Source organism: Podarcis tiliguerta (genome assembly GCF_965153285.1).
Source record: "Podarcis tiliguerta genome assembly, chromosome: 5".
In the NCBI taxonomy this organism is placed as follows: domain Eukaryota; kingdom Metazoa; phylum Chordata; class Lepidosauria; order Squamata; family Lacertidae; genus Podarcis; species Podarcis tiliguerta.
In genome coordinates this window covers 2454736-2473287 of record NC_139538.1, presented here as the reverse complement: position 1 = coordinate 2473287, position 18552 = coordinate 2454736, and the positions used below count along the sequence as shown (strand labels likewise).

At 51.5% G+C, this 18552-nt stretch overlaps 1 protein-coding gene across 5 annotated transcripts in view; it reads left to right on the top strand.

Moving 5' to 3' along the window:
* Positions 1-18552, top strand: part of LPP (LIM domain containing preferred translocation partner in lipoma) — a 283835-nt gene that overhangs the window by 213766 nt on the left and 51517 nt on the right. For all 5 annotated transcript variants that reach the window (XM_083442228.1, XM_083442226.1, XM_083442227.1 and 2 more), the window contains one exon: positions 9259-9382. In XM_083442228.1, coding sequence (XP_083298354.1) covers positions 9259-9382 — 124 coding nt within the window. The remainder of the gene's footprint in view (positions 1-9258; positions 9383-18552) is intronic.

The window sequence follows — 18552 nt, the reverse complement described above, 5'->3', positions numbered from 1 at the left end:
ACCACACTTAAAATCCATTTAAAAGATCAGTCACAAAATTAAAAGATGCCTGCTTCTTGGGAGAAAAGCAATGACCAACCTAGACAGCATCTTAAAAAGCAGAGACATCACCTTGCCAACAAAGGTCTGTATAGTTCAAGCTCTGGTTTTCCCAGTAGTGATGTATGGGAGTGAGAGCTGGACCATAAAGAAGGCTGATCGCCAAAGAATTGATGCATTTGAATTCTGGTGCTGGAGGAGACTCTTGAGAGTCCCATGGACTGCAAGAAGATCCAACCTCTCCATTCTGAAGGAAATCAGCCCTGAGTGCTCACTGGAAGGACAGATCCTGAAGCTGAGGCTCCAAGACTTTAGCCACCTCATGAGAAGAGAAGACTCCCTGGAAAACACCCTGATGTTGGTTGGACTGGATGACCGGGTTGGACTGGATGACCCTCGGGGTCCCTTTGAACTCTACGCTTCGACATTCCTCAGGCTGCACTCCTGCTTCGCCCTGTTTTGGCCACCACCTGTGCCCTGCATGCCCTCCTGTGTAGACCAGGATGCCAAAGAAGAGATCCGCGTGCGTCCGCCATCAGGCAAATCCCACCCCGTCATCCGGAACGGGTTGTGTGAGCCAGGTTCCTGCTTACGTGCTTAATGAGAGAGAGGTACAAATAGTCAGGGGAGCCGGCGAAAAGGAGAGAAGCGCGACTCGTAGTGTTTCCAGCAGCACCGGAGAGAGCGGCTCAGCATCCGATCTCATTATCGGCACAGCTGTGCGGATCGCATGTTCTTTCCTCCGGGCGCATGCACGGAACGGCGTACGGGGATGCAATGCGGCTGGAGCCATCGACACACATGTCACCACGGATCGCCACGGTCCCCAAAGGGTTGGCAGGCTTCCGCCTTAGGAAGGATGGGGTCACTTCTGTTGAAAGGCAGGAGGTTGTTTGGTGTTTTGCTCTCTTATAGTTCGGCTGCCAGAGAAAGTGGCCATTTGCACATAAAAAAACATCTGCAGGATCAGGCCAACGGCCCATCTAGTCCAGCATCCTGTTTTCACAGGGGCCAACTAGATGCCTCAATAGGAAACCCACAAGCAGGATTCGAACCCAAGAGCAACTCTGACGGGATGGAATGACGGGAGGAAGGGGCCCTCTTATTTTTGCATCAAATGAAGATTTTTAAAAAGGAAGGAAGAGGAGAGAGAGAGAGAGAGAGAGAGAGAAAGAAAGATAAATACAGTTCCAGATTTGACTAAGAGGACCTCAGGGGGACTGGGCTGATGAGTCAATAAATGCATGGTCTTTGGGAGAAGTGAGGAAAAGAGACAACTCAACAAGATCCATGTTTAGCTGTCAAAACATTCCCTGGCGCTCAACGGCTTCACCCTGCCTGCAGCGCAAGGGGGTGGTGGTGGTGGAGGCAGCTGCAAATGAACTGATCTCGATAATTGGTCAAGAAATGGCTGGCAGGGACTAGGCGTGCGCAGGGAGGCAGAGGTGGCGCCCAGTGCAGCTTCGGCCGAAGAAGCCGAGGTTACGGTACGTTCCTGCTCGTCTATACACTGCCATTCGGCCGAAAAAGGCTCCCAGCAAAGGAAATCCCTTGTGTTGCAAAACAGACAACTCTGAACCATCACAGGCAACACGCGCCTAATAATGTTCTAACAAAACATTTGTAACACGTGCTATTTCACAATTCACCAACCGAAACTATGTAACGGAAGTCACAAATAATAGAAGTCAATCAAGGCAGCATGAACAAAATTAGAATATTTTTGTCCATCCGTATCAAAGAGGCAAACAAGCCTTTCAACAGTCACCATCCTGTAACCGTGCGGTAATGGAACAGTTTCCCCCCGGATGATGAACTGTTTCGATAGTATCTCTTCTCAGCTGGCGATGATGTAAAATAAAATCCATTACATTCAAATATAATATGAGATGAACAGTTACATGCAGTTACAAAACAAACACTGCATATATGGTTAGCTGGCATCCATCTGTCTCTGGAGACAATGGAGCATTGCACCTTTGGGGGTGAAGTCACAGCGCCTGCTGTGGCTGTAGAGACCGATAAGGGAGAGACATGATTCAGCTAGGTAGCTGTGTTGGTCTGACACAGTAAAGGTAAAAGTAAAGGGACCCCTGACCATTAGGTCCAGTCACGGACGACTCTGGGGTTGCGGCACTCATCTTGCTTTACTGGCCGAGGGAGCCGACGTACAGCTTCCGGGTCATGTGGCCAGCATGACTAAGCCGCTTCTGGCGAACCAGAGCAGCGCACAGAAATGCTGTTTACCTTCCCGTCGGAGTGGTACCTATTTATCTACTTGCACTTAGGGGTGCTTTCGAACTGCTAGGTTGGCAGAGCTGGGACTGAGCAACGGGAGCTCACCCTGTTGCGGGGATTCGAACCGCCAACCTTCTGATCGGCAAGTCCTAGGCTCTGTGGTTTAACCAACAGCGTCACCCACATCCCTTAGTCTGACACAGTAGAAATATATATATATATATATATATATATATATATATATATATAAATTTTAATTGTCCAGTAGCACCTTAGAGACCAACTAAGTTTGTTCTTGGTATGAGCTTTCGTGTGCATGCACACTTCTTCAGATACACTGAATGACTCCCAGGCTGAGCACCTGGTCCTTCAGGGGCACAATTACCCCATTCAGGACCAGGGAGTCATCTTAATTTGCCAGCCTTCATGCCACGTTTGCAGACATCTTTGTAGCGCAGAGTTGGTGTGCCAACAGGCCTGGCGCCTGCAGCCAGTTCTCCACGGAGCCCCTCCTTGAGGGTCCAGCCATCTGTGGACATGACCAAGGTGCTGAGACAGGATGGATGGAGAAGGGTTGCGAAAGGAGGTGATAGAATCAGAAAGGGAGGCAATCGGGGCATCGACAGGGAGAAGGTGAAGCAGCTCTTAGCCACGTGCAGAGGGCCATGTCCAATCCTGGCATCTGCTGTCTTGTGTGCATGTTTAAGGGGGCATGTTCAAGATAGGAGATGGCAAGCCAGTGCAGAAGGCTGAGCAGGTAGAGGAAACAAGATTTTGTGGATTGGGGGGGAGGGAGATTTCCTGAGACTTTGCAGGCACCATAGGAGGTACTGGTGGGCACTGAACATTGACCATCCTTCCTCCAGTTTGCATTTCACCTCTTCCTGTTCAAACAATGTCTAGAAAAAGCAGCAGCTTCTCTCCATCGTTGGTCATTCCTAGAAACAAATGTGCTTGGTTCTGCTTTTTTTTTTACACCGGCAGATGTTTCTGGAGACGTTTGCTGTGATCTACCGGCCAGCAAGGCAAAGAATGAAGGAGCCCGTGTCCTTATTTTCCTCCCCTTCACTTGTACGGAAAATAGGGAATCAACTTTGCACGGAGGAAGGGAGGGAGAGCACCAAGGTGCCTAATAAACACCAGCCGGAGGTGGGATTCGAATTCAGGGCCTCCGGATCCCAACGCTTCGCCCGCGGGGCTGCCCTTGCGCTCAAAGACACAGCCTCAGTTCGGTCTCCCGAAGCGTTGGGACTTTGCCAAGAAACTTCCGAGGGTGCCGGCCAAACGGGAAATCATTTTTATAAGTACATTGGATGAGATAAATGATAATATGCCTGACAGGCTCTTGGCTTGGCCTTCTCCCCCTTGTGCGGAGTGTGGAACTTGGCTCAGCCGCTGCCTTCAAAAAAGAGAAGACATTATTGTGGATTGTTCCCTGGCAGGGAGGCGTGTGAGCGTCTCCGGCGGGGATGATGCCCTTTCTGTCATTAGAGGCTTAAGTCACATTTGCCGGGCTGGGTTATCCATAAGGCAGAGTAAGCCCCAGCGAGTGTTTGCCTGGGCAGAGGAAGAATGGGCTAATCCTGCGCCCGCCCTCCATCCACCTGAGTGGACAGGCGACGGTCTCACTGTATCGTCAAACTGTAGAGTTGCAAGGGACCCTGAGGGTCATCTAGCCCAACCCCCTTCTGGCAGTTTTCTCCCTCTCTTGTTCATTCATTTCACACACTGCTTGGTTGTAGAAATGAAACTCAAAGCAGATCCCTGCATATTTTACATAAACTAAACCATAAACTAAACTAAACCAATCCCTGCATATTTTACATAAACTAAACCATTCAGTATCCCATGATTACATCCCTTCAAGCTTATTTAAACTGTTGAGTTTACCTTAATGCTGCCCACGTTTTCAAATATACACAGTTTCCTCCCATATATTCAATAAACGTTTTCCAATCTTATTTAAAGGTATGTTCTTCTTGTTCTCTTATTCTATTGGTTAGGTCCGCAAGCTGCGAATATTCCATCAGTTTGAATATCCCAACATTCTTCTTTGGCTGGGACCTCGCTCGTTTTCCATTTGGGGGCTAGCAAAACGTAGCCTGCCCTTATATCCTGACTTCTCGCACCCGCTTTTCCAAGTCCCAGAAACCATCCGAGTTGCATCAAGGATTATTGTAACTTGCTCTACATGGGGCTGCCCTTGAAGGTGACCCAGAAACTCCACCAGGTGCAGAATGCTGCGGCGAGATTCCTTACGGGGTCCTTGCCGCTGGATCACATTCACCCGGTGCTATACCAGCTGCACTGGCTGCCAGTAGAGTACAGGATCAGGTTTAAGGTGCTGGTTTTAACCTTTAAAGCCCTATACGGCCTAGGACCCTCGTACCTACGGGACCTGGTATGTCCCACGGAGGACCTTACGGTCTTCAAACAAAAACATCTTGGAGGTCCCAGGCCTCAGGGAGATGAGGCTGGCCTCAACCAGAGCCAGGGCTTTTTCAGCGGTGGCCCTGATCTGGTGGAACGCTCTGTCCCAAGAGACTAGGGCCCTGCAGGACTTGACATCTTTCCACAAGGCCTGCCCAATGGTTGCCATCAATTTGATTTGAACTGATTTTATAATGAACTGATTTTATAATGAATTGATTTTAGAATGCTGTATTATTTTACAGTTGTTAGCCTCTCTGAGTCCAGCTTTGGCTGGGGGAGGGCGGGATATACATAAAATTATTATTATTATTATTATTATTATTATTATTATTATTATTATTATCCTTGCCCGTCTCCAAACTCCCAAGCTAGCTGGGACCGGTATGGAGTCACGCTAGGTGCTGTGAGAAGAGGGCAACCTGGGTGTATCAGGTAGAAAGCAGGGAGCATACAGGACAAGGCCTGGGACACCATTTCATGGAACCTTAGGCTTGCAGAGTTGGAAGGGACCCAAGGGTCATCTAGTCCAACCCCCTGCAAGGCAGGAATCTTTTGCCCAGTGTGGGGCTCCAACCCGTCATCCTGAGATTAAGAGTCCCATGCTCTTCTGGCTGGACTATCCTGAGTTCTGTTCCAAGCCGCACTAATACCGAAAGCCATCTTCCTCAAAAACAACCTTGCAAATATGATGTGCATCTGAACAAGCGGGAGGCAAAGGGGAGGGGGGACACACACGAAAAAGGGGGGAAAGTAAATATCAGCAAGGGATGTTTTTTGGCAGCTTTTCAGTTCTAAATTGAGCTAATTCTACCTTCTGAAAGGAAGATAATTTCCATGTTTCTTTGGTTGAGAACACATAATTGAAGTTATTTTCCTTCCAAGAAAGGAGCCTCAGGAACATCGTTTGCAAATGGACAGGAAAAAATGAATGTATCTGGCGCTGCCGGAGCCGCGGGGCGTTCATTGCGGCGCAGTTTCTGAAGGCTGCTGCCACTTTCCCAAAGGTGTTTATCACTTGCTCAGGTGTCTTCCTCCCCCTCTCCTTTCTCCGGCCCCCCTCTTCTCGAAGGGAGAGCGAGGGGGGGCCGAGCCGAAAGCGAGTGGCGCTAAACCCAGTGAGCCGTGGGAAAGTGGAAGCCAGATTGCTATCAGGAAGGTTCAGAGTGAAAATTGGAGGAAGAAAACTCGAGGATCTCTTAAACTGACCATTGCTTTTGGGGGAGGCGGCAGCCACTGTCTCCTTGGCCTGTGAATTCCTCCTTAAAACCAGCATCTCAAAAGCCAAATGTTAACAAAAGTGCTGAGATGGAAGAGATCAAAGTTGTAAGAGTTTATGAACTTCCAGAGTGGATTATTGCGATCTCTGCTGCTCATTTTGGTTTTTAAAGCCCCAAACGGCTCAGGCCCCAAATACCGAAAAGGCTTCCTCTTCATCGCAGCCTCCTGTGGGAGTGAGTTCCACAGTTTAACTCTGCTCTGCGTGGAGAAGTCTTTCCTTTTATCTTTTAAGCTGGAAGGTGTGCAGCCAAGATGATCAAAGATCAGGAAGCCAAGCCTTATGAGGAATGGTCGAAGGAGCTGGGGTTTAGCCTGAAAAAGAGGAGACTGGGAGGAGATAAGAGAGCCACCTTCAAATACCTGAAGGGCTGTCCCGTGGATGATGGAGGAAGCTTGTTTTCTCCTTTTCTGGAGGGTAGGACTCGAAGCAAGGGCTTCAAGTTACAAGAAAGGAGATTCCGACTAAACATCGGGAAGGACTTTCTGACAGTAAAAGCTGTTCGACAGAGGAACGGTCTCCCTCTGGACATGGTGGACTCTCCTTACTTGTAGGTTTTTAAGCAGAGGGTAAAGGATGCAGGTGGTGCTGTGGGTTAAACCACAGAGCCTAGGACTTGCCGATCTGAAGGTCGGCGGTTCGAATCCCCGCGCCGGGGTGAGCTCCCGTTGCTCGGTCCCTGCTCCTGTCAACCTAGCAGTTCAAAAGCACCTCAAAGTGCAAGTAGATAAATAGGTACCGCTCTGGCGGGAAGGTAAACGGCGTTTCCGTGCGCCGCTCTGGTTCACCAGAAGGTTCGCTTAATCATGCTGGCCACATGACCCGGAAGCTGTACGCCGGCTCCCTTGGCCAATAAAGCGAGATGAGCGCCGCAACCCCAGAGTCGGTCATGACTGGACCTAATGGTCAGGGGTCCCTTTACCTTTAAAGGTAAAGGACCCCTGGATGGTTAAGTCCAGTCAAAGGTAACTCTGGGGTTGCGGCGCTCATCTTGCTTTCAGGCCGAGGGAGCTGGCGTTTGTCCACAGACAGCTTTCCGGGTCATGTGGCCAGCAGGACTAAACCCCTTCCGGCACAACGGGACACTGTGACGGAAACCAGGGCATACAGAAATGCCATTTACCTTTCTGCCACAGTGGTACCTATTTATCTACTCACACTGGTGTGCTTTTAAACTGCTAGATTTGTAGGAGCTGGGACTGAGCAACAGGAGCTCACTCCGTCCAGGGGATTCAAACCGCCAACCTTCCGATTGGCAAGCCCAAGGGGCTCAGTGGTTTAGACCGCAGCGCCACCCGCTCCCTACTGCAGAGGTTGGATGGCTTTAGCTGAGATTCCTGCATTTTGCCTTGGGGTCCCTTCCAACTCTTCAGATTCAGTGATTCCCCAGAGACCCTCTCAGCTGGTGATATTTGGCAGAGGGGCCACTCTTGAGAGTCCCTGCACCCTCAGAGCCTTGGGGTAATGGAGACCCGGCCGGTAGGAGGACCTGCTCTTCTCTGCCGGACAAAGAGGACCATGATAAGGTCCATTTTATGCAGTGAAGAGGAATTGTGGGCAAATGTCGGTTCATGCCCAGTGGTTGCCATTAATTTGATTTTGAATTGATTTTAGAATGCATGTCAATTACAGTGGTGCCTCGCAAGATGAAAAGAATCCGTTCCGTGAGTCTCTTCGTCTAGCGGTTTTTTCGTCTTGCGAAGCAAGCCCATTAGCGGATTAGCACTATTAGCGGTTTAGCGGCTATTAAAGGCTTAAGGGATTAGCGGATTAGCTGCTAAAAGGCTATTAGCAGTTTAGTGCCTTAGAAAAAGGGGGTGGGGAGTGGAACCCCCCCCCCCCCCAGGAATCGCAAGCCCATAGAGAAATTCGTCCTGCGAAGCACCTCTGAGAACGGAAAACCCTTTGGTCTAGCGGGTTTTCCGTCTTGCGAGGCATTCGTCTTGCGGGGCACCACTGTAATCGTTTGTGATTTTATGTAAACTGTGTTACTTTTATTGTTGTTAGCCGCTCTGAGCCAGGCTTCAGCTGGGGAGGGCGGGATATAAATAAAATTTTAGTATTATTATTTATTATATGCTGCCCTGTGATCCCATGGGATGAAATGAAATGACAGTGATGATGATGATGATAGGATATCACAGAGTTGTCGGGTTTTTTACGGAAAACCTCACACATCGTCTACAATCTGTTTGCTGCTAGTATGAAGAGACCCGCACTTACAAGCAAGCGCAGTTTGGGCGTGGGGAAAAGCTTTCAGCTCCTAAATGGTGAACATAATAAGTGCACACAAAGAAATGTTTTCGCCGTTGTTAAATCACGATAAAATCCAAGAACAGCAATGCCGAAGGGGAGATTTCCCAAAATGTTGCCTGTGTACAGCAAAGCCGCGGTTTTTTATTTTAAAAAAATCTTTCAATTCCCTCACCCAATTTTGTACCAAACTATGCGAAAAAGTCACATTATGCAAATTGGGACTAGATTGATGTAGATTTGCTTCCAACTGCGCTCATTCTGAGCACTGTGGAGCTCTTTGGCCAGGGGGAGGGGGGAGCCTGAGTGCAGGCAAGATGCAAATCAGCTGGTTTTAGTATAATTGAAAGTATTGCCCTTAAGATATGGAGTCCGTTAATGATTAGAGTGGGTCTGACGAAGAAGCCATGGTGTAGGCAGACATTTTGTCTCTCTCTTTTTGTGTCTAATCAGAGAAGATTTGGGGGGCAAAGGAGGCCAAATTCAGAAAAATCCCATCACCATAATTCAGAATAGATTGTCCCAATGTGGTGGTCCATGAGCCTCTGAAAAGTGGACCATGCAGCCACTCGTAATTACCTGCATCCCACCCCCTGGCAATATTTTCCAGGTGAAGATGCTCATTCAGAGTGAGGGCAGTGCTAGTTCATACACCATTGCCTTCTCTCTCCACTGGCTTTGTGACAACGCTCATTGCAATTTACTCTGCAGCACCGTCAGGCTGCTGTGTGATCCCTGCGTAATCCCAAACTGGGTTATTTTATTTTTTAATGGTGTTGCAGTTTCAGCTGATTGCAGCGAAAGAGATGGGGGAGGGACAGAGGTTTTGCCTATTTACAGATGCCACCAGGTGATGCCATATTTTGAAGAAATCGCCATGCATTTGGCTGCTTTGCCATATGTTTAATAAATAACCTTTCCTCCACGGGCCTATTTGTCAGTCCCCGGACGGTTTTGCTCAACAGCATGCCCCTGGTCCAAAAGGAAACGTCAAAACCTGCCTCTTTTTCCTCTTCCAGAGTGGGCATGGCGGTCCCAACCCTCCCTCAAGTGCTCCTTTGTTCAGACCGGAGGATGAGCTGGAACACCTGACCAAGAAAATGCTGTACGATATGGAAAACCCGCCTTCCCAGGAATACTTTGGTAAGTGCTCCGACCTTTCCCATGCTCTGGTGGCAGAGAGTTCCACAAGCCATTGGCGCATGGTGCAAAAATAAATAAATAAATAAATAACAAATAGTTAGCTACCAGAGCTAATGAACTTGGTGGTGCCCATGATACAGTTTTGTACAGTAGAGGCCCATTGTCCCAGGGTGAAGGAGGGGTGGGGGGGCCAGCCAAAAAATGAAAACAGAGAGGGGACGGCCCAGCGACATTGACTCTAATTTGCATCAAACATGTTTCCCCCAACCCCTCGGGGATTCAGCGCTGCGGTAATCGTAGCAGGCCAGATAGCCGCCCACTAATCGTATCATTAGGTCAAATTTAGAAAGCTGCATCAGAGCATATTAAAAGTCGGTTGAGAGCAGAAAGGTTTTGAATGCAGCGATCTAATTAACCTTACTGGAGAGCTCCAAGGCATTGTATTAAGTCATGGAAATAATTTGTTCCAAATAATTACATTCGAAAAGCCAGCAAGGATCATTCGGCGGGTCGGCCTCTGCTCAAATGGTGGGCCGCTGGCTCCCATCAGAGACTTTCCTTCCTCTCACATCATGGGGGATTCCCCCCCCCCAGCCAGTGTTGCGTTTCAGATGCCCCCCAAAGGGGACTGTTGTGCTTGAGAGATGGGTGGAAGCTCATCCCTTTAAAAGGACCATTTGTTTGGGAATGCAGGCATCATGTCTCTCCGGGAATTGCGGAGGTTTAAGTTCGTGGGGTGGGGCTGAAGTTCACAGCGCAGGATGCTTGCTAAAGTTGGTTTTGGGGAAAGTTGCTCAGTTGTTCCTGCAAAGGCTTGGACACTCAGAAAGGCCAGTTAATTTTCAGGATGAGTGTTGGGGCTTCAGCAGTTTCACATGACCCCCGTCCTGCGCAGAGAGAGAGAATGAGGGCAATGCCGGGGGGGGTTGGGGGTGGAGGAAAATAAGCCAAAAGGGGTGGGATAGAGGGGCAAAGCACTCCCCACACAGTCAGTTCAGACCTCTGGGAAGGACACAGTTTCCCTCCCCTGGGCAGGATGTGCTGGGCCCGGGGGTAACCCGAGAAACGCGGTCCAGGTCTGGTCCCAAATCCATAGGTTCTGCTAGGAGTCAGTCCGACAGGGCCAAGGCAGGACACGAGGCAGAAAACCAGGCAAAGTCAGGTACAGGATCTCAGGCAGGTTCTGGCATACAGCAATGTTGCTCCCGCAACCTGGGGCGGGGTCCGACAGCCTTTTATCTTTGTCGGGATAATGGCCGGTCCTGATCCCCCGGTGACTCACCTCCCTGTTTTGCCTGAAGGCGAGCACTCCTCCTGCGAGTACTCAGGTCTCTCCTTCTCTCAGACCTCAGTCTCTGCAGCTCAGGAGATGTCGGTGGGTGACTAGACCCAGAGGCCGCCTCAGCCTCCCCTGACCCAACCGGTATTGGAGCAGCTGTAAGTGATGGCCCAGATCATTCCCGGTCTGGGAATGACCAGGTCATTCCCGCACCTGGAGCCAGGGCAGGCTCAGACCCCTGACTTGGCCCAGCTGGTGCTTGTTGCAGGGGAACCTGTGCAGACTGGGACTCTTCAGGATCAGGCCCCAGACTTGGTTCAGATGATGCCTGAGGCAAAGGATCTGGTGCAGACTGAGACTCCTCTGGTTCCGAGCCTGAGCCCAAGTCCCAGGCCATCACAATAGGGAAGGAATGGGGGTGAAGGAGAACGAGAGAGAGAAAGGGGGTGGCAGAAGGAGAGAAGGAGAAAATGGGTGGCAGGAAGAGAAAGGGGGCGTCCTTACCCTGCTCACCAGCATCAGCATGCAAGCCCCCCCCCCCCCATGTCTATGTTCTCCTTCGACAGTCAAGAGGCAGCAATGCTTCTGAATCTCGGTTGCCGGAAACCACCGGAGGGGAGAAAGTTCTCGCACTCGGGTCCTGATTGCAGATTCCCTTTTGGGCATCCTTTTGGCCACCGTGAGAACAGGATGCTGGGCCAGGTGGGCCATGGACCTGATCCAGCAGGCTCTCCTTAAGTTCTTTCATTCTCGGATGCCTGGTTCGCACACCATGCTAAGCCGTGACTTAGTTCAGCATAGCGAACGTTGGCACAGCACATAGTTGAACTGTGGAACCTGCTGCCGCAGGAGGCAAGGGTACTCACCAACTTGGATGGCTTTGAAAGCAGGGTGAAGACAAATTCATGGAGGAAGCGAGGGCTATCACAGGCTGGCAGCCACAACGCCTCTGCTTCGCCTCCGTGGTTGGAGGCAGCCTTGCTTCTGTTGCTGGAAACCTGGGAGGGGAGAGGGTTGCTCTCGCACTCAGATCCTGCTTGCAGGTTTCCCTTTGGGGCATCTGGTCGGCCCATGAGATCAGAACTGGCCTGGTCTAGCAGGCTCTTTTCATATTCTTACTACCTAGGAAGAAATGCAGTTTTTAACTGGGAGGGGGAAAACATCCCTCATTCCTGCCTTAGATGCTCTTGCGTGGTGCGTTCCCGGCCCCCCAAGTGGAAATAAAGACACATGACACAATTATTAAGGTTAATGGGCTAATTAAGGCCACAACTTTATTGGTTACAGGTGATGAGCGGTATTGGCTTAGGCATTGGTCCTAACAGACGATATCCAACTTCAGCCTGTTCGCTTGAAGTCTGGGAAGAGTTAACCACCAGTAGGGGGAGTCCTGCTGATGCACATCAACTAGGAACTTCCCCGGGGTCACCGATAGGGGGCGTGCCTTAGGCCCTCACCTCCCTAGACTTTGGACAGGGCCACGCCCCCTGGAATCCTTTACCGGACTACCCTTCAATATGGGGGGGGGGGGCAGGTGATGGCGCTTCCTCCCCTCTTCCAACTACAGAACTATACCAACTGCCAATACCCAGAAAGTTGTGATGATTTGCTACGAGGTAGGCGAAAAACAAGTGCCTGGTGCCAATTTGCCAAGTGGAAAAATTCCTACCGGGCCCCTCAACGGCGACCAAGCAAGGTCAAGGAACGAAACCTTATAGGGCGGGAGGGTGGGGAAAGCAGGAACAGCTGGCAGGTGGGAAAAGAGGGAGATCCCCGGCCATGTCCTGGTTTAAATTGGGCAAGCCACACCACCAGAGCCAGCCAATTGGCTGGCCAGGGTGTGATGCGGCTGGGAATCCCCCCAATTGTGTGGGGCTGGGCTCTAGCAGCCACGCATGGTGGGGCTGTGAAGCCCGCAACCCCACCTCCTCTGTAGGGCGGAAGTGGCTTTCTCTTGCATTTTGTCCTGGACGCTCTCCCCACCTTCAGCACACCAAAGGAGTGTGGCTGGTTCGCTTGCACTGGGTGCAAAGTCTTGGCAGTGCCACAGGGAACCGCAACTATACTTTAGAACGGAGTGCAAGGGGGGTGGGGAAGCAAATGTTGGTGTTGCCCAGGGCGCCGCTGAAATTTGAGACCCCGAGGTCTGCCAGTGAACACACACCCTCCACCCAAACACCTCAGGTCTCTGCAGCACCCACACACCTTTCCAGGCTGCAGGCTGCCCACCCAGTCCACCCTCCCCATTTCATCTTGGAGGCTTGGAGGCTGAGCTCAGAAGCAGGGCAGCCCTGTGTCGCATGGCTCCTGAGTCCTGCCTGTTCTTCCGTTTGATGGAAATGAGAGGCGACTCTCATGGACATTCGGGATGGAGTCCGAGCCAATACAAATTAGAGGAGGAAATTCCATTAGCCCACCGACTTGTCAGCATTGGGGTATTCCACTTTGCTTTGGGAGCTGACAGCGAGCTACCGAGCAAGGAGGTGGGTGGTTGCAAGGCTGGAGCATCAACCAAGCGGTCAGGGTTTTGAAAGGCTGCTTAAGACCTTCCAGGGCCAGCTGCAGATATTTTGCTGCCTGACGGGAAGGACAGACGGTTGTCATGCAGCCCCGACAAGTCACAATCGGAACCCCAGCAGGGTTGCAGTCGGATCTTACTTCAAGGCTGGTGTGAAGAACACAAGGACATAAGAAGAGCCTGCTGGATCAGGCCAGTGACCTATCTGGTGTAGGATTCTGGTCCCACGGTGGCCAACCTGCGGGAAACCTGCGAGCAGGATCCGAGCGCAAGAACAACCCTCTTCCTTCCTGTGGTTTCCAGCAACTGCAGGTTGGGAGCCACAAGTGGAGCAAACTTATTTGGCGTCTGCTGAGATGCTGGGGGGGGGGGGTGTTCTGAAAGAATGAGTCTTACTGGGGTTCTTGGGGGGCAGCCATGACCAGGTGAAAGAGAAACGAAAGAGCATTGGCTCTTCCATGCCTTTTATAATACCCTTCCAGGGGGGCTTAAAGCGGTGAAAAGGACCACTACAAAAGCAACATATCAGAGCATAAGAAGACCATGCAGGGTCTGTCTCATGGCCGATCTGGTCCAGCATCCTCTTCTCAAAGTTTCTGAACAGATGCCTCTTCTGGGAAGCCCTCAAGGAGGACCCGAGGGCAAGAGACACTGGGGCCCACTAACTGGCATTCAGAAGCATCGCTGACTCCAACAGTGGTCACAGAGCAGAGCTAGTAGCCATCAAAAGCCCTCTCCTCCCTGAATTTATCTGGCTGGCCACTGTGAGAACAGGATGGTGGACTAGATGGGCCACTTGATTGAGCCTGCAGGCCCTTCTGATGTTGACTGCACTAATTCAGAATACTGGGGGGACTGGCACTTTTGAAAGTTCCCTGCCCCCTGTTATAAAATCCCTATAAACATACAGCTTACACACCAGGGAGGCATGAATGGTTTTCCAGCCCTTTGTGTTCTGTATCTTTCTTGTTTTCCTATATGCTGGGACTTCTTAAGATGGGGCATTCCTAACTGTGATCTCACACCTGCTGCTACCTGCGAAGATTGGGCTTTGTGCCCCTGGGGCAGCTTTCTGGAGGAGAGGAGCCTCTACTGTCTTGCAGAGCCCCCTCTGCAGATGGCCCAGGGGTGGTGCTGCAGCCCCCTGCTCTTCAGGGGGGCAGACAATTCACCCTGTAAAGCTGGTGGCTAGGGCTGATTTAGCATATGCGACGCCGGGGTGCAAAAAACTGCCCTGTGTCCCCAATTGGGGGGGCAGGCCAATGTTGCTTTTTAGGGGGGCACACAACTCTCTCCCATGCCGCACACAACTGTCTCTCGACGGCCCTTCAATCCCAGGTGCTCAGGAGGGCAGAACTGGCCAGCTGCCTCAGCACCCTGTGCTGGTCCCGGGGGCTAACTGAGAAGCAAGGTCCGAGTCCAGTCCAAGGTCGAGGGTGCGGTATGGAGGCCGTCCGTCAAAGCTGAAGCAGGGTCCAAGGCGGGGAGTCGGGTGAGGTCAGGAACTCTGGCAGATGAGCAGGACAGGGTGCCGGCAGGAACAGGTTACCAACAACGTTGCTCCCGCAACCTGGGACTGGGGTTGGCTGGCTTTTATCTGCCCCGAGGCATAAGGCAGCCTGATCCTCTGGTGACTCGCCTCTCCTGGCCTGGAGGCGAGCACTTAGTTCCCTCTGCCTCTCTGCCCTGATCCTCTGCAGCTCAGGAGAGGCTGGAGGGTTACCGGACCCAGAGGCAACCTCACCTTCCCCTGAAGGGGCTGGGAATGGAGCACCTGCAGGCAATGGGTCCTCCATCCCCTCAGGAGCCAGAGCAGACTCAGCTGGTGCCAGCACCTGAGGATCCAGCACAGGTGAGGGCCCTTCAGGCTCATGCCCCAGCCCCGGCTCAGCTGGTTCTGGAGACGGGGACTCCTATGCAGGCTGGGATTCCTCAGGTTCAGCCTCCGAGTCCCAGGCCATCACCCACAGCAAAAAGAAACCTGTGGCGCCCTGACGCACTCTGCTCCGCTCGGCAGCAGCTGTCGGCCGGCCTGGCTCTTCAATCCCCGGACTCCAAATCTCAGCCCCGGACTCTCGACCTGTCGCCCCCGAGAGCCCCGCACCCAGGTGCCCTGCACCCCTAGCACCTATGGGTAAGCCAGCCTTCTGCTGGCTATTCAGCACCTCCCAGGCTGGTCATCACTTTGTTTGAAGACCACCAGCCCTGACCCCACTTTCCTGCATTGGCAAGGGGAAGGAGTGTATGCCCCCTGCCCAAAGGTGGTCCTGTGATTCACATGCGCCTGCGGTTGCTAAAGGATCATTTTCCTTTGTGTGGAAATGATTCGGAAGGGTTAATCCCGGGACCAGATAAGGGGCAGGGGGAAAAGAAGCCCTTGACAGCCACCAGAGGTTTTAATTGAATGTCAGTGCTGCTGGAATTTGCTGTCGCACTCAGAACTCCGGATAATGCTCCATTGTTATGAAAACTGATAATCCAGCCTTAGCAATGGGTTGTTTCTTTCAGCGTGACAATCAGCTCTGTCATTTTGGGGGTGGGCATGTTTCCGTTGGGTGTAGATTGTTCCCTACACTTAGTCTCTCTCTTCCCCACACTTCCACCCACACCTTTTCCCTTTTGAAAGGAGAGGGGGGGGCGCCTTTTAGCTGCGCTCGTTCTCGGATAATTTTGGAACGGTATGGGAATGGAGGATGAGATCTCGGAAGGCCACGGCAAAGGGAGAGGCATTAGCAATCAGATGCAATTTTGCGCGCTGAATGAGTGCTTTGATCAAGCGATGTCTTTCATGTCTCTCTCCTCCTAAAATACAAAATATGCCGTAGTTGGAGTATTTGGGGATGAACCGAGCAGCAAACATTTCTGCTCTGCAAAAAGAACTCATCTGAAACATCAACCCTGGGAAATTACCTGGGAGTCACGAGATCTTCTTGAACCTGACCAGGTGGGAAGCAGGCAGTCTGTGGCCTTGCCCTGTTGAATCACAAAATCCTAGAACTGTATAGTGAAAAGGGATCCAAAGGGTCATTTGCCCCCTGCAATGAAGGAATATTTTGCCCAACCACCTGCAAAGCAATTCAGGCCAGGAGCTGGCAGGGAGGGGCCTTGTCATCCCGGCAGAGGCATCACTGCTTTTTACCCGGAGGGGCAAGGAGGTCGGTACTGTTCAGGAGCACTGGTGAGACCACCGCTTTGGCTCTGCAGGGGTACTCACGCAGCACCCCCTCCCTAATGCCTCACCCCCTTCCTCCCAGAAAGCAACAGCAAAAGAAGCTAAATGCTGGAAGATTCGGGACAGACAAATGAAAGTGCTTCTCCACAAAGTTAAACTGTGGAACTCTCTCCCACTGGAGGCAGCAGATGTCTTTAAAAGAGGATTGAAGGAGGAGGGCTACAAAGCAGAATGGCTGTGCTGTGTCTCCACAGTTTGAGGCAGCGATGCTTCTCAATATCAGTGGCTGGAAACCGCAAGAGGAAAGTGTTGCCTGCTTGTATGCTTCCCTTTGCTGCGAGAACAGGATACTGGGTTTGATGGGCAATGGACCCGATCCAGCAGGCTCTTCTTACATTCATTAGTCTACAGGCCTCCCAGCTCTACTGAAAGCCTTCATAGAATCACAGAACAGAGTTGGAAGAGACCATGAGGGTCATCTAGTCCAACCCCAATGAAGGAATTTTTTGGGTCCAGTGTGGGGCTCAAACCCACGACACTGAGCTTAAGGCCCTGGTGCTCTACTGACTGAGCTATCCCAGCTCAGCTTGAATTCTGTGACCGCATTGCATAGTTAAAACATTCAACAACAACGAGAAGAAAGGCAGACCCAACGCTGCTCTCTTTCCCCCTCTTCGCAGAACACCGTGTCCCAACTATTCTTATCCCTCGCCGTCAAATGGCTGTCGTGAGCAGAAGGTCTTAAAAGATTAAAGTGTGGTCACCGGTGGCCTTTGACTGGAAGGGAAATCCATAAGAGCAAAGCTCTGTGTGTGTTTGCGCGACACGCACCGTAGCCGGGATTCGGGGCGGGCGAGGGTTCGACAAGGACCAGGAACGGAAATCTTGTTAGGCTGCTGACTAGAAACGCTGTTCTGTCATCGATATTTCTTCATTAGGAATAATGATTTTTCCACGTCCGCTGCCAGTGGGTTCCCGGCCGTCCAAAAGCCGGGATGTGCCATGAATCTCTAAAGCGCACTTATCGGAGGGACTCCGAAAGCGGCGAGAATTCAGAAGGCGGCGAGGGAGGGGGGCAAGTTGCACGCACTGCGCCGCTGCAGGAACAGCGGTTATTGATGGCACCTGTGGGAGCCCTTAGGTGGATATTTCAGTCTGATGTATTTACATAAGAAAGACGTCCTGGCTCAAAGACGCCGTGTTCTGTTTCTCCAGCTCTCCGTCATGTATCGCTCTGCAGCAGCAGCGGCGGGGGCTCTGGGGAGCGGCGGAAGCAGGCGCATGTAACCGTGATGAAGGCATCTCCTTGCAAGCCAAAGAAGCAGGGAGGGATGGCTTTGGCTGCATCATCATCTCAGAGTTTTCGTCCGTTCCTTCCAATGCCTCGCCTGACCTCTTAAGAACAGTGCTTGTTGTTGTTTAGTCGTTTTGTCGTGTCCGACTCTTCGTGACCCCCTGGACCAGAGCACGCCAGGCACTCCTGTATTTCACTGCCACCCGCAGTTTGGTCCAACTCATGCTGGTAGCTTCGAGAACACTGTCCCACCACCTCGCCCTCTGTTGTCCCCTTCTCCTTGTGCCCTCCATCTTTCCCAACATCAGGGTCTTTTCCAGGGAGTTTTCTCTTCTCATGAGGTGGCCAAAGTCTAGGGAGGTGAGGGCCTAAGGCACTCCCCCTATTGCTAACCCCGGGGGAGTTCCTAGTTGATGTGCATTAGCAGGACTCCCCCTACTGGTGGTTAACCCTTCCCGGACTTCAAGCGGATGGGCTGAAGTCAGATATACAGTGGTGCCCCGCAAGACGAATGCCTCGCAAGACGGAAAACCCGCAAGACGAAAGGGTTTTCCGTCTGCTGAGGTGCTTCGCAAGACGAATTTCCCTATGGTCTTGCTTCGCAAGATGAAAAATGACGGGGGAAAATCGAAATTTTTTTTTTTGCTCCAAAACCCCTTGTTCTGAATTGCTAAGCTGCTAAAAGCATTTTAGCAGCAAAACCGCTAATCCCCCCCTTAAAAAGCCATGTTTAGCCCTTTTTAAGCCAATAGCGCTAATAGCGCTACTCCGTCAATGGGCTTGCTTCGCAAGACGAAAAAACCGCAAGACGAAAAGACTCCCGGAACGGATTCTTTTCGTCTTGTGAGGCACCACTGTAGTCAGTTAGGACCAATGCCTAAGCCAATATTGCTCATCACCTGTAACC